Source organism: Marmota marmota, unplaced genomic scaffold, assembly GCF_001458135.2.
Source record: "Marmota marmota marmota unplaced genomic scaffold, marMar, whole genome shotgun sequence".
Lineage (NCBI taxonomy): Eukaryota > Metazoa > Chordata > Mammalia > Rodentia > Sciuridae > Marmota > Marmota marmota.
The window spans coordinates 6760153-6774963 of NW_026000240.1; the positions used below are offsets into that span (position 1 = coordinate 6760153).

The 14811-nt window shown below is 36.8% G+C and overlaps 1 protein-coding gene across 2 annotated transcripts in view; it reads left to right on the top strand.

Moving 5' to 3' along the window:
• Nucleotides 1-14592, top strand: part of Polq (DNA polymerase theta) — a 107082-nt gene extending 92490 nt beyond the window's left edge. For both annotated transcript variants that reach the window (XM_015486728.2, XM_048793941.1), the window contains exons 23-30: nucleotides 2788-2914; nucleotides 3500-3621; nucleotides 6311-6495; nucleotides 7817-7928; nucleotides 8386-8510; nucleotides 12008-12137; nucleotides 12769-12884; nucleotides 13331-14592. In XM_015486728.2, the coding sequence (XP_015342214.1) occupies nucleotides 2788-2914; nucleotides 3500-3621; nucleotides 6311-6495; nucleotides 7817-7928; nucleotides 8386-8510; nucleotides 12008-12137; nucleotides 12769-12884; nucleotides 13331-13444 (1031 nt within the window). In that variant the 3' untranslated portion in view covers nucleotides 13445-14592. The remainder of the gene's footprint in view (nucleotides 1-2787; nucleotides 2915-3499; nucleotides 3622-6310; nucleotides 6496-7816; nucleotides 7929-8385; nucleotides 8511-12007; nucleotides 12138-12768; nucleotides 12885-13330) is intronic.
• The last annotated feature ends 219 nt before the right edge of the window (nucleotides 14593-14811 follow it).

Below are 14811 nucleotides of genomic sequence, written 5' to 3' on the forward strand. Positions count from 1 at the left end.
GGAGTGGTAAGGGGATGGGACACATATGTAGAATTTTCCTACATATTTTTATAATACTATCTTATTACCTATACAATACTTGTGAAAAGAAAAGGTTACAAACAGCATGACAGGAAGTCAATTTTGAATAGATTCTAGAACAGAAAAATTTGACTTTATCTGCTAATCTTTTAGATCTCTTGTCAATTTTCACTTATATTTCCAGGACTCATTATTTTTTCTTTCTTTAGTTTGGTACTGGGTATTGAACTCAAGGGCACTTTACCACTGAGTTACAACCCCAGTCATATATATATATATATATATATATATATATATATATATATATATTTTTTTTTTTTTCCAGTTGGATTTTGTTTTCTTTTACTGAGTTTTAAGAGCCCTTCAGATACTCTTAATTCAAGACATAATATGTGGTTTGCAAAAAAAAAAAGTATTTAAATAATGGGTCTGATAATATTTTAAAATGTGCTTCTTAAAGTCATTTTAGTATTAACCTACTACATTTTCAAGGAAAATAAATTTGAAATTAGGTTTGTGACTGCCTTTATTTCACACAAGCTCATGAATGTTTTTAATTATGATATATATCATTTTTACAGAAATGTACAATGTATACATATATATATTTCAAAAATGACTTATTCATAGAGGCGGCAGTTTCGACTGGTGATATGGAATATGGGCTCTGAATCAGAAATCACAGTTTGAATCCTGGTGCTGTGAATCTTTAGACAGGTGCTTCCTGCTTCAGTGCCTTAAGTTTTTTGCTATATAAAAGAAAGTCAGAACAGTCCTGCCTCACTGGTCATTCTGAGGATTAAGTAGGTTAATTCTGCTGAGTGCTTAGACTAGCACATGCTTCTGGAAAAGTGCTTGGTATTAGTTCCTCTGTTATTTTTTTTCCATATTGCCACATTTTTATTTGGTCCAGTATGTTTTAACATGCACAACCTTATATACAACAAAATAAAAACCATCTCTAATCCTACCATCAGCACTTGTAAATCTTTTTGTTAATTTTATTTTTGATTAGCATGTATTATACATATTAATGGGTTAAGTATGATATTTGACTACATGTACACTATGATCACTTATCTACCCTTTCCCCTTCCCAGTCTCTGATAATCACTATTATATATTCAGATTGACTTTTTTTAAAAAAAAAAAAAAAAACACACCCGAGAGAGAAGATATGGTACTTGTCTTTGTGTCTGGCTTATTTCACTCAACATGGTCTCTTACAGTTGCTAAACTATTTAAAGTGGAGACACCAAGAGGAGCTCTCGCCTTCCCTCCCTGGCCTTATTCTTTGTTTTAAACAACTTTCTCTTTTCCTTTGTGTCTATTAAGCTATCCTCTTGGTCCTTTCTAGCAATTTCTTTTGGTATTTAAATATCACTTTGGAACACTTGCTAATGCTTTATAAATTTGTGTAAAATACTTGGTGATAAAACAAAAGCACCCTACGGTTTTCAAAGATGTTACACATTTATTTGTTGCTCATAAAGCAGAAGGTAGTCAATTCTGTTTCTAGTATTGATTTTAGAAATAATATATTTTAATAATGTATAATTTTATAATAATATTTTAGAAATGTAAGCTTACCTAAGCATGGCAAAACTATTTCATGATTAGAATTCACTTTCACTAAGCTATTTGCATGTTGTATAATTTATTTTTAGAATCTTTTTTTGTCTGCCAGTGTTACCTTATTAATTCAACTAATAGGCCAAGGCAGCGTGCTAAATATGAACTATATTCTAGAAAAGAAGAAAGTGTGCTGAGGTAGAAAGAGCCTTGGATGCCTGCCTTTGCTATTTGCTAGCTTTGTGACACAAAAGGGGACATTTAATAATAACAATTATATTTCAAGCTACCATTAATTAAACACTTATTTTGTGCTAAAAGCTAGATAAAAAGAATACAAAATTAGGTTTTTATTCAGAAAAATGATGTCTAAGGCACTCAAAATGTCCAATTCATCAGAAGAAGATTAAATTACTTACAGCAGCTACTAGAAGAGCCCATTACAGGGAATAGTTCATCATAGAGGATTTTAATGTTGCTAATGGCAAGAACAAAATTAATGGCCCAAATACTTTTTATATGTTTTAAAGAAGTTCAATCAATAATAAACAAACTATTAAAATTTGTGTGTGGGGGGGGGAATAAAGGCTTTATAATCACTTAAAAACAGTTATTTACTAGAAACACCTGATTCTAGTCTCCAGCCAGGTCAGTACTATTGTTTTCTTGAATGATAGTGCTGATGAGAAAACCATCCAGGAGGTGTCTGAAAGTGAGGTCCAGTTGCCCCTCACTGCTACTCCTGCGCGTAGTGCCCTGCCGTGGTGACATTGTTCTCCAGGGTCCAGCTGCTCTTCTGCTGTCCACACTCCTCTCTGGCCTGTGCACCCTGGCTTGACAACTCCGACGTTCATTCCTGCTAAGGTCTATTTGAGTTGCCTGGACTCGTTCCTGTGCTTGCTAACCTGTTGTGCTGACACTGGGCACTCATTTTAGCACAGGAATAGTTCAGTTTATCAGTTTGCATGGGATCACTTTTCCAGGGAGCTAAGTGAATGTAGAACACAGGCATTTATTTTGGAATGGTTTTGTACTTATGTTATCATTGTTAGATGCATGAAAATGATGAAAATTTTCATTTGTTCTAAATTTAGTTTATCATTGATAGAGCATGCATTTTAAAGGATAATTCAGAAATGCAAGGCTGATTAATTTTTTTTTCTAATTTTATGTCTTTCTCCTGCTTGATTTTAGGACGAATAACTTTTACAGAACCAAATATCCAGAACGTGCCAAGGGATTTTGAGATCAAAATGCCAACACTAGTAGAGGAAAGCCCTCCTTCCCAGGCCCCAGGGAAAAGCCTGCTTCTCACCGGCAGGTAAGCTCTGTTTCTCTGTATTGGTATTAATACCCTTTTGTGAGTATGAATGGCAAAAATAGCCTCTTATACAAAATAATGAAATGAGTTTAAATTTTGAGTTCTAGACATACCCATTTTTTCTAGGTGCTACCATTTTAAATCCTGAGTTTGTCTGTAGAAAAGCTATTTGATAGTGGGAGGCTGAAAACCCGGGCCATTAATTGAATCAACCAGCAGTTAATCTGACTTTAATTCAGATCCTGAAGGGAAGAGGTTAGCAATGCCAGCAGTACCTGCCCTGCCCTCCTGTACGCACATGATAGGAAGAAACAGCACTGGTAGTTTATGAGATATGGTCAGAGATTTGTTGAGTTAATTTAGAGTCAGTTGTCTCAGAATTGGCTTGTGGAAAGGACTGTTTGTAGAAATGTCACACATCACACTTAATCAAATATTTGCCAAAACCTGTTAAGTTTAAAAGTGAGTTCAGGTTGGGTTGTTTTTAAGTTTCTTAAACAGAAATATTGACTGGACTGAAAAACTGGACCTTTCATATTTTTGAGATGCTTCATGTTCAGTTGATGATGTTGTTTGTAACCACAGAGGACAAAATAAGAAGAATTGCGTCCCAAACCCTGGACACCAGGCACAGATGGGCAAGAAAGCTGCAGACAGAGGGATGCCGTTTGCAGTGAGCATGCGACATGCCTTCATCCCTTTTCCAGGTAATGGATTTTGAGCTTCTCATTGTTGGGGGAATTTTTTCAAATCACTGAAGCTGTCCCTGGGACTCAGGGACATTGACCCCTTGTCGTTCCTCTCTGCAGTGGAGCTCATCTTCCCAGGTTTTGCCAGGCTGATGGCTGTCGTTTATCATTGCCTTCATGATTTGCCCTCTGTGCAACTTCTTTGGTGTAGCTCAGTGGCAGCTGTCTGCTGAAATCATGGATTCTGAGGCCATCGAAAACTCTTTGCCGAATCCAGTGGATTTTGCCAGTCCTCATCCTCTTGCACTTCCCTGTAGCATTTGTTCCTGTTCATCAACTCTCTGCTTCCTGACTCTCTCCTCCTCTGACTTCTAAGAGCACAGATTTTATTGTTTTGGTCTCTCTGACTTGTTTGCTCCCATGTTTCTTCTCCCTTTTTGCCCACTGCTGCTTCCTGTGGCATGGGGTCACCCCCAGGCTGTCCTTATGCTGCCTGACCTCAGTCTCTAGCCATTGACCTATTTGTCATTAAGACATGTGGAAGTCCTGTGGAACTCCTGAGTCCTCCCAGCTTTTAGCATGCATGTTTACTCTTGATGTTTTACAAGGTGGCCACCCCGGGTGAGTGTGATGAACCCTCTGAATTTATCTTCAATTCTGTCAGAAACTTGAGGTCCATAGGTGAACTTGAGGTCTGTGATAACACAACCTGCTCGGCAATTTTCAGTTTCATTTTTTAAGTATGATCTACCGGCGTACAAAGTTCAGACCTAACCAATGGAGTTTTTAGAGCTCTTTATTTGAGCTGATTGGTGACTTCTTATGGAGACATGCAGTCCTGAGTGTCTTCTTTTAGTTCAAGGACCAGAGTGTGGCTGGATTTAAAAGCATTGTCGATTGATAGGAATGTAGTGTGAGGCACATCAGAATTTGAAAATTTTTAGTAGCCACGTTGTGAAGACTTCTCCAGTTCCAGCATTTGAAATGAGCCTTTTTTCTTTTCATTTTCATCTGTCCACCATTTTTTTTTTCCTTTGTGCTTCAATGGGATAATTTCTATTGACTGTTTGATGTTCACTGATCTTTTCTTCTATGGTGTCTAATCATTGTCACAGCTTTCTGATCAATTTTACATTTCAGATATTGTATGTATTTTCACCTTTAGCATTTTCAGTTGGTTCTTTTTGTAGTTTTCATTACTTTATTGCAATTCACTATTTCATCATTATGTTCTCTAAATTCCTGGATATATTTTGATAACTTTTAAAAATTCCATCATCTCTGATTTCCTGGTCACTTTTCTATTGATTGAATTCTATCCTGCTCAGTTACTTTTACTCTCCATAAGTGTACTGATTTTTTGGTGTTGTGTCTGGACATTATGGTTTCTACCTTGTTAACTCTTTGGATTTTTTAGTTTTCACTAATAGGATATACATTTTTGTTCTGGCGAGCAATATACTTTCAATCTTGAACATTTTGAGTCTCCACTCACCAATTCTAAATTCTAGTGCCTCACAGGCCCAAACTCTAGTCTGTTTCCTTAGCTCAGAAGGAATTGTGCTTTGCTTCAGCTCCAGGTCCTTCAGTACATCAGGGGAAATGTCTCCATTCAGAAACCTGAGACAGTTGTATGGCCCACCTCATGTCCCTCCCTTCTCTGTGCTAATAGTGGGGCAGTGCCTGTTGTTTAACCTCTCAGAACAATTATTTCATAGAAATAACTGCACCTAAGAGTATCCTGAATACCTTGCCAATATTTCTTTAGCAAATATAAGCAAATATGAATATGTAATCTTTTTTCCCCCTGTTGCAAAAATATGAATATGTAATCTTTTTNAATTTTTTTTTTTTTTTTTTTTTTGTAAATGGACACAACACAATGCCTTTATTTTTATGTGGTGCTGAGAATCGAACCCGGGTCCCGCCCATGCTAAGTGAGAGCTCTACCGCTGAGCCACAATCCCAGCCCAACACTGCTTTTATTTTTTGATTTTGTTTTTGCTATGTATGTATGAGCCACTCATTTCTACTCCATAGGTAAATTATCTTAATCCTTTTAATAACTCTTCCTTACTTATTGACCACTTGATGTTTTTCATTACATGTCTACTATTGAAGCAAAGTACATTTCTCTCAGCCCACTTAATATATTCACTCATTAGACAGTTTCTCCATTAGTTAATTAATAATTAATTCAACAACTATTCTTCTTATGTACCAGAAACTGCAAATATTTCCATAGAATGAAAAGAAAATATAAGTCTTCTATTCATAAGGACCCAGTGCCATGTGAGTGAGGCATGAAAGAGCCATTTTATATTGTGCCAGGTGCTATGGCAGCACTGAGGAAAGCACTGCTTTGTGCTTAGGGGACAGATGTCAGGGTAGCTTTACACATATTACATATACTTGAAAGCTAAACAGAAAAAAATGATCTAATATACAGAACCAAATTGCATTATACTGAAAAAACTTTTGAACACATGAACTCAAAGTTCTAAATGAGAACTTGTATAGAGGTTATACAAAAAAACAAACAGAAATCCTGGAAATGAAGGAAATTATAAACCAAATTAAAAACTCAAATGAGAGTATCACCAGTAGAGTACACCAATTAGAAGTCAGAACATCAGACAACGAAGACAAAATATATCATCTCGAAAAGAGTCTTGTACTAGCTTTTTAAAGATCATTTCTGTTTCAGGTGGCTTAATATTGGCTGCTGATTATTCTCAGCTTGAACTGAGAATCTTGGCTCATTTATCTCAAGATTATCGTCTCATTCATGTGTTAAACACTGGAGCTGATGTTTTCAGGAGCATCGCAGCAGAATGGAAGATGATAGACCCACAGTCTGTTGGAGATGATCTGAGGCAACAAGCAAAACAGGTGATCCTGGTGGACATGTTAATATAAATGGGAAGGATTTAGTGGTTCAAAAAGTTTTAAGTGATTTTAATTATTTTCAGTTTAAGAACCATTTTTCTGTCTTTTCATCTTTCTAACCGCATTCAATACTCATCTCATGGTATTCATTACACTTTCCTTTGTAAAAATAATAGAAAGAATGAGATGGACTAAGATCTGAGGCCACTCTGTGTCAGAATGGCATGTGTACTTAAGACCATAATATGGCTAGTCAGAGCACCTGGTATTTAGTACAAGCTCATTTAAAAGTGATGTATTTCATTGTGTTTATGGTTGTATGTTTTTATTTTATGGTTGTATGTTTATATTTTAAACCTCTTTCTAGTCAGTAAATGTCCTGATATCAAGTTCCATATTTTCATTTTTACTTGCCCACAGCAAGTATTATTTCTATACATTGTATAGAAAGTGCTCTCAAATATTTTTTGAGAAAATATGGTTGAGCTGTGGATTACAATTAATGACTGATTGTGTTTTAGCTTTTTGAGGACTGTGAACCTTCATGCTGACTTATATCTCTGAAGTGGATCCATGCAAATTCCTACTCCTGCTTGAGAAGGTCAAAGCCACACTTACACACTTCCTAGCCTATATCAACACTGACACTTCTTACCAAGTGCCCTGTGGGGCATCTGACCCATTCTCCAGAGAGCAGGATTGTTGGCTAAGAGGCATACCCCAGCTCTAAGGCCTTCTGTGTTCATTTTACATTTGCACTTCCAGTTACTTACTGCTGAAATGCTTACCAATCCATGAGTATCACTGTCTTCATTTTGTGGATGAAGAAATAAAATACAAAGAGGTTAGATGGCTAGTGCAAGATTTATGTCTTGTGAATGGTGGAAGTAGGTGTGAACCCAGGCAGTAATTATTATCAATTAATATCAATCAGAGTTTCTTTAGTGGCCTCACCTAGACCATTCTCCTGCACTGCTCCCCAATTTCCTCAGGAGTTTTTATTTGTTTTTAACTCGGACAAATTCTGCATTTGTGGGATTTCAGGAGGCTGTGAGTTGAGGAAGGTATTTATTTCCAGGAATCACTTACTCTCTTCCTTTACTCATTCCAGCCCCTCAAAAGGTGATGCCAAAAGGCAGTAAAGATGTTCAGTGGATATTAGCCTCTGTGAATTTAAACCATTAAAGCATATCTCATCATTTCTTTGATCCACCATGAAATAAAAAAAAATTCACAAAAATTCTAATCCTAATGAACTCTGTATTTGCATTTTATGTAGTTATGACTTTTAATTTACTTTTTAAGTGTGATGACTCCTTTTCAGATTTGCTATGGAATCATTTATGGGATGGGAGCTAAATCTCTAGGAGAGCAGATGGGCATTAAAGAAGAAGATGCTGCTTGCTATATTGACTCCTTCAAGTCCAGGTACACAGGTGAGGAGCTTGAGTGCTGATTCCCCTCTCTGCCACCTAGCTGACCATGTTAGATTAACTTAAATTAAAGTCAAGTTGCAGGCTTTTCTATTAAAATCTCTTCTTAATCAAAAGTTTTCATCAGACATTGTTAGAGGCAAATAACATTAACCTTACTTATGATTTTTTAATATAATATACTTTTTTTTTCTTTCCATAAAAGGGACAGATACAGAATAGCAAAATACAGTTGCTGAATATGCTACTGTGTCATTGTGTTTGGGACTTGAGCTAGGGGCTTAGATAGCATTAGTTTGAAACAATAAGCCATGGATTAAATGTACTAGGAACTCAAAAATGTGATAGTAGTGTTAAGAATCTGGTGGATTTTTGTATATTTTACTATGTCTATTGAAACCAATGAATGAAATTAAGGATGGACTTTGGTTGTTAGTTATTTCTATATTTTCTTTCTTAGGGATTAATCATTTCATGAAAGAGACAGTGAAGAATTGTAAAAGAGATGGCTTTGTTCAGACCATTTTGGGAAGGCGAAGATACTTGCCAGGAATCAAAGACAACAACCCTTATCATAAAGCTCATGTATGTTGAAGTTTCTCTGATTTTTAACTTCATATTTCAATGACATGTATTTTTTCAACAAAGGCTAAGTACTACTAATGTCCCTTTTTAGGAACACTAGACTATTAATTGGATCTTTTGAATCAACAAGGGTAATCATTGATTTTATTGATGACTTCTGCATTGATAACTATAGAACTTTTCTAACCTTATTCCTTTTATTGCTTTTGCTTGACTTCCTGGCTAGGACAATGTAAAATAGAAGTAGGACAGTGTTCCAAAGAAGTGTGTTTGCCTCCTTTCATATTCAGAGGGAAAAATGTAAGCATATTACCCATGAAGAGAACTTTCCTTGACATTTTTGATGGTGCCTGCATCAGATAAAGGAAATGCTAATAGGCTGTAGATTCTGGGTCACAACTCTTCAACCCTCTGGTGTAGTACAAAAGATGTCACAGATAATACATGAATGAGTGAGGCTATGTTCCAAGAAAAGTTTATCTGTAGAAATAGAAGGTGGTCTAGATTTGGTCTGCAGACCAGTTTGCTGATCCTTTTTTAAATTGTTGCTTCATTGATTATAATTTGCCTGTTTTTCTCTTCAGTGGTTTTCAGTATATTTTTCTTTCTGTCTGATTTTGACCATATTTTCTGCCCTGTGCCTAAGACTGTGTGGTTTTTAATTGTGTTTGTATTGTGGGGAGGGCTAATTGAGGCTTCCTGAATTTGTGGCTTGATAGGTTCTGACTTTTTAAAACTGTTAAACACTACTTTAACTACTGTTTCATCATATTCTTTCCTCTTTTTTCTAGAACTCCTGTTATAAATTATAAGCTTATTTTTTTCAATCCCTTATGTTTCATATTCTTTGTTCTGTATTTTCCACATTTACATTTCATCATACTTTATTCTGAATTTTTTAATTTTTTAAATAAATGCATTCTGAATATTTCTAATTTAGTTTTCACTTTACTGATTGATTCATTGATGTGCTGATTAAAACACCTATTGAGTGTTTTTTAATGTTTTTAGTTCTAGAATTTGTTTTGTTCTCATTTTATGGTATATCACCCTCTGATGAAAAGTTCAAATTTTTTTCTTATGTCCTTGAATATATCAAACAGGATTATAGAGTTAACTAAGTTTGATAATAGTTGATCAACTGGTGAATCTCAGATCCTTGTACTCTGTTCTTTTTGCCTTTTGTTTTTCTTAGTTTTCCATAAAAAGTTATATTGTCTTAATTTCTTATTGTCCTGGTTAGTTTTACTGAGTGTTAAGCATTGTATATTGGAAGATTGAGGAATTTGTTTGATGATTTTGCTTTCATTCAGAGAAAGTGTACCATTGCTTCTTGCAGGAGGACCAGAGACCAACAATATAGGATTACCCTAGAGACAGAAATGATTTGAAGCAAAATGGCAGGGTCACACTATTTCAATTTATCTTTTTTTCCTTGAGAATTGGTTTTGGGTTGCAACCTGATGATTACCAGGTCCTTTTATACTTGGGGGGCCCTGAACTCAAATATTTGTTTCCTTAAAATCCTAAAGACTAAGAGTTCTGCTCAGCATTTTAGCTTCTCAGCTTCTGCTTCTAGAATATTTTTGTTCCTCTGGGAGAAATGAGAGTCTCCAATGCCAGGATCTCTTCCTTTTGTTTTCTTTCTCTCCTAGTTCTCTAGTTTATAGATTTTTTTTTTTTTTTAACCTGCTTTCACCTGACTCATTCAGAGAGGCTTTTTCTGACTACCTTTTTCAGTAGAGATACTGTCAGTGGGAGGATTGGTCTTAATGGCCAAGTCTTCCATTTCCAGAAGACCACATTTTTTTTTATGTAGATAAAAAAAATACTGGTAATGAAAGCACTGAACTTTGTGGGACCCAGCCCAAACTGCCAAGTTTCCTTAATTTGGAAGAGAATTAGAGAAGTAACAACGTCATAAATTATATATTATTTGTTTCTGTGCTTGCTTAGGGAAATCATCCCCCACATTTCAGTGGGTTAAATCAAGGTTTATTGTGCATTCATGTTACAGTTTGGCTCCATGGTGATCATGGCTTTGCTCCACATTTTCTTCATTCTGGAATAAAGTCTTTACCTGGGATATATCCCCTTTTTTTTGTGTGTGGTAGTGTTGTGTGTCAGTCTCACATTTCATTGGCCAAAACTAGCATAGGCTGTCCTTTTATAGGGGACAGCACTTGAAATTGCATGGGTATGGGTGGGGAATTGTAATTGATAGAAAGGCAGCAAGGAATCATGACAGGAAGTGTCTAGTTTCAAGGAGCAAGAGTCAGTATAACTGAAATTATTCAGTCACTCTTTAAACAGTGACAACCAAGTTTACAGTGGATTCATTAGCATTCGACAAGCAACAAGTTACTTTCTTTAATTTTTCTTTTTTTTTAAGGTATACCTCTTCAACATTTATTTAACCTCCTAAAAGTTGTTTGTAGGCCAGGTGGCAGGGAACTTGAGAGGAACTCTGAGTTACATTGAGTAGACACCTGCCATTTGTTTTTTAGAAATTTTGGGGCATCAGAAGTGATATTCATGGAGAGGTTATACCAAATATTAACTCAGGTTTCTTACCCTATTGTTCTGGTATAATTATTTTTAGCAGCCATAATTGCCCAGCCAAGAAGCTCCTGGCAGCAATCATTTCCGGAAAGTTTTAAGGTATCACCAAGAGATCCAAGATCTGTACTTTCTCTAGCAGCTAATGTAGCCATGTAGCCTCAGCAGCCAATAAAAAGCACTGATTCTTATCAGCTGGAGGCAAACACAATTAAGGACCAACAGGCCAGTAGTATGGGGGATGTGCTTCCGTCACACAGCACAAAGAATGATGCTCTACTTACATCTATAAGATTAAGAGTATTTTGAGGAGTAGCTGGGTACAGCGTTGCACCTCGAGAGGCTAAGGCAGGGGGATGGCAAGTTTCGGGCCACTCTGGTCAACTTAGCAAAATCCTTGTCTCAAAATTAAAAGTCTGGAATGTAGCCTAATGGTGGATTGCCACTGAGTTCAATCCTCAGAACTGTTTAAAAAAAAAAAAAAAAAAAAAAGAAGCAGCAGCAGCAAAAGAAAAAGTACTTTGAGGAATAAATCTTTTAGAGAGGAGTTTAGAATAGCTAGAACACTGATGGCATATTTTTCTAAGATAAAACGATTTTGAGTTACTGAATACATTCTAAATACTATGCAGATTTGGGGTCCTAGTTGAGTACTGAAGATTTGAGTACTTCAGTTGAGTACTGAAGATTTCTAAACTGAAACAACCTGACTTTTTACACTTAGTCTAAAGGAAGTGTGTGGCCACTACAGAATCTAAAGCCATGGATCATTGTGGTTGTTATTCTTAGGATGCAGCCTAATAGTTGACGTTCTGGGTCATGTCTCAGTCCAAATTTCCATTCTGACAGCAAATATGAATACTGATCTGTGGACACTCAGGTCAAGCAGAAAACCATGTTGGTGCATCTGATAGAGCACCTGTTGTTGTATTTTATAGGCTGAGCGTCAAGCCATCAACACTACAGTCCAAGGATCAGCGGCTGATATAGTCAAAATAGCCACCGTTAACATTCAGAAGCAGCTAGAGACCCTCCACTCAACCTTCAAGTCCCATGGCCATCGGGAGGGTAAGCTCCAAATCAATAGAACAGGATTGTCCCTTGATGGAGGCCCTACTATAACATGGTGAAAACAATATTATCAGAAAAAAGGGAAGTTTTTTATATTTTATTTCTCAGCAGTTCTCAATGTCTTCATACTCTTTGAAATTATTAAGGATCCCAAATAATTTTTGTTTATGTGGGTTATACGTACTGTATTTACCATATTAAAAATCAAAGCAGGGAATGTTACTTTTCTCTTTCCACATTTTTATTGGTGCATTATAGCTGTACATAATGATGGGATTTGTTGTGACATATTTATACATGTGTACCATATAACAATATAATTTAGCCAATATCACTCCCCAACACTTTCCTCCTCCCACCTCTTGGTCCCTTTCCTCTACAGAGCTCCCTTTGCTTTTCATGAGATCCCACCCTACCCCCTCCTTTCTTTTCCTTTTTCCTCCGAGTTTGGCTTATTTTGCTTAACATAATGGTCTCCAGTGATAGACCACCTAGATATGTCATTGAAGATGAGTTATGGTGTCATATGCGGTTAAAGATAGCCACAGATAGATTGGGACCATCAAAAGGAGGCTATCCCAGGGCACAATGACATGCTACTCATTTTTCCTGCTTTTTCCTGAGGTAGGATTGTTACCAAAGAGAAAACTGCAAGGGATGTTCTGCCAGAACAGAGGAGGCTTCTTCATCCTTCAACTTCATGATGAACTTTTATATGAAGTGGCAGAAGAGGATGTTGTTCAGGTATTTTTGCAGAGTGTGGTTCACTCCATAGGGAGCTAAACCTCTTGGGTGAGGCCACTTGCTTTTTCCTGTGCATGAGGTTTTGGGGGCCCTTCACGGGCTGCAGGGTGGCTAGATGCTTGTTGAGTCCTTACAGCTACAGAAGGAGCTAAGAGTGCTCAGTTTCATACTTAATCTTAAAAGTAAAGAAATCCCTGATGCTGGGATAATTTTGTTAGGATAAGCTAACAATTTGGAGTCTTGCCCTGAGGGTTTCCAAGCTCTGAATGTTCTAGCTAAAGCTGTCAGGCCTCCTGCCCATCAGTGAAGGGCCTTTTGAGATTCCTGGCTCTTTTCTGATTGTGTTTTAAGCACCTTTGGTTTATCACCATGTCAGTGGATGGGTTGGGAAACAGCCTTTGACCTGACAGAGTTTGTTAACCTCGAAAAATTGTTTTCTTTTGTAGGTTGCTCAGATCGTCAAGAAGGAAATGGAGAGTGCCATAAAGCTTTCTGTGAAATTGAAAGTGAAAGTGAAAATAGGTGCTAGCTGGGGAGAGCTGAAGGACTTTGATATATAACCTTGCAGTTGACTAAGCCCCAGGGAAGCCTGGTGCAGATATTGTCACCTGGGAAGAACAGAGACTGCCCTTTCACCTACTTCATGAACACAAATTCTCAGGTCTTGATAGATTTAGGATAATTCTGTAGTGAGGGTCTTTCTCTACAACAGTAAAAAAGGTTGAGGGTAGGGAGGGGGGTAATATACCAAGTTCAGTGATTATATTCACTCTGAAAGAATACCTGTGGATTAGCCTTTTATAATTTATTGTGGCTTTAAACAGGTTCCGAACATATGCTTGAAATATGCACTTAGCACTTAAGCTCCTTATCTACCTGGTTGAATAGGAAAGCTGAGCCACAGCCTTAGAGGCATCCTCAGGGGTCCTGGAATCAGGCTCCCCTGGTACAGACCCATCAGGGACCAGTCGGACGAGGATGGGGTTCCATGTACACCACCAGGGTTCAGCACTGTGTGTGATGTTTTTCCTCCAATATTAATTTAAAAGACTAAGGAAATAGTATTTTAAATTAGCATGGCTATTTATTAAATTATGAATTCCATGAAGTAGGAAGACTTTGAATAGTTGGAACCTAAGAATGAATTTTTATGAAATATTTATTCTTCTCTAGTTGGTAGAAGGAAAACATTTCCAATACTTATATATGCATTATAAAATGAGCTGTACCTCTTCACAGGCACGTCCTGTTCTGTAAGATTAGATTTATTGCAGCTGAGCATAGCACTGCCCCTGTGACATGGGGAGAATACGCCTGCCGCAGCGACTGAACTTTGTAATCCCAGTCAGAAGCATAGAACTGATCTGTTTTTGTTTTTTTTTGTTGTTGTTGACATAAAATGAATTTATGAGAAACTTCTTAAGAGTGGTTCCTTTTATTAAAAATTTTATTTGGTGTAAGAGTATCAGAAACCTGTGTCCCTTATTTACTCTTTCTGTAGCTTGTTCAACAGTGAGCATACAACAAGCATTTATTCTATTCTTAATCAGTTATTAGAAGAGTTCTTTTATGTTGATAAATCAGTGTAAAGAAAAATGTTGCTTCATAGGTAAAGTGTAACACACAACCAGTGTTTGGGTATTAGAGTACAAGGGACTCTGTTCTTTTTTTTAAGTGATAGGAGTGGGCAAGAGATGGCAGAGGTCTGAGGGAAGATTTTGTTAGTTCTTAAGGGGTTTTTCCCCCTCTCCGTATTCCCCTGTACCCCATTTCTCAAAGAGAAAAGCTATTAGCTTTGTTAGTATCCTGGTGAGCTTAAGATCCAGTGCAAAAGAAAGCTATCAGTGTTCTTCAGATATGAGGGTAAGCTGTACCTCATTTATTTCAGCACTGGCCCTGCATGTGTAACATGTGAATTTTCTTGTCC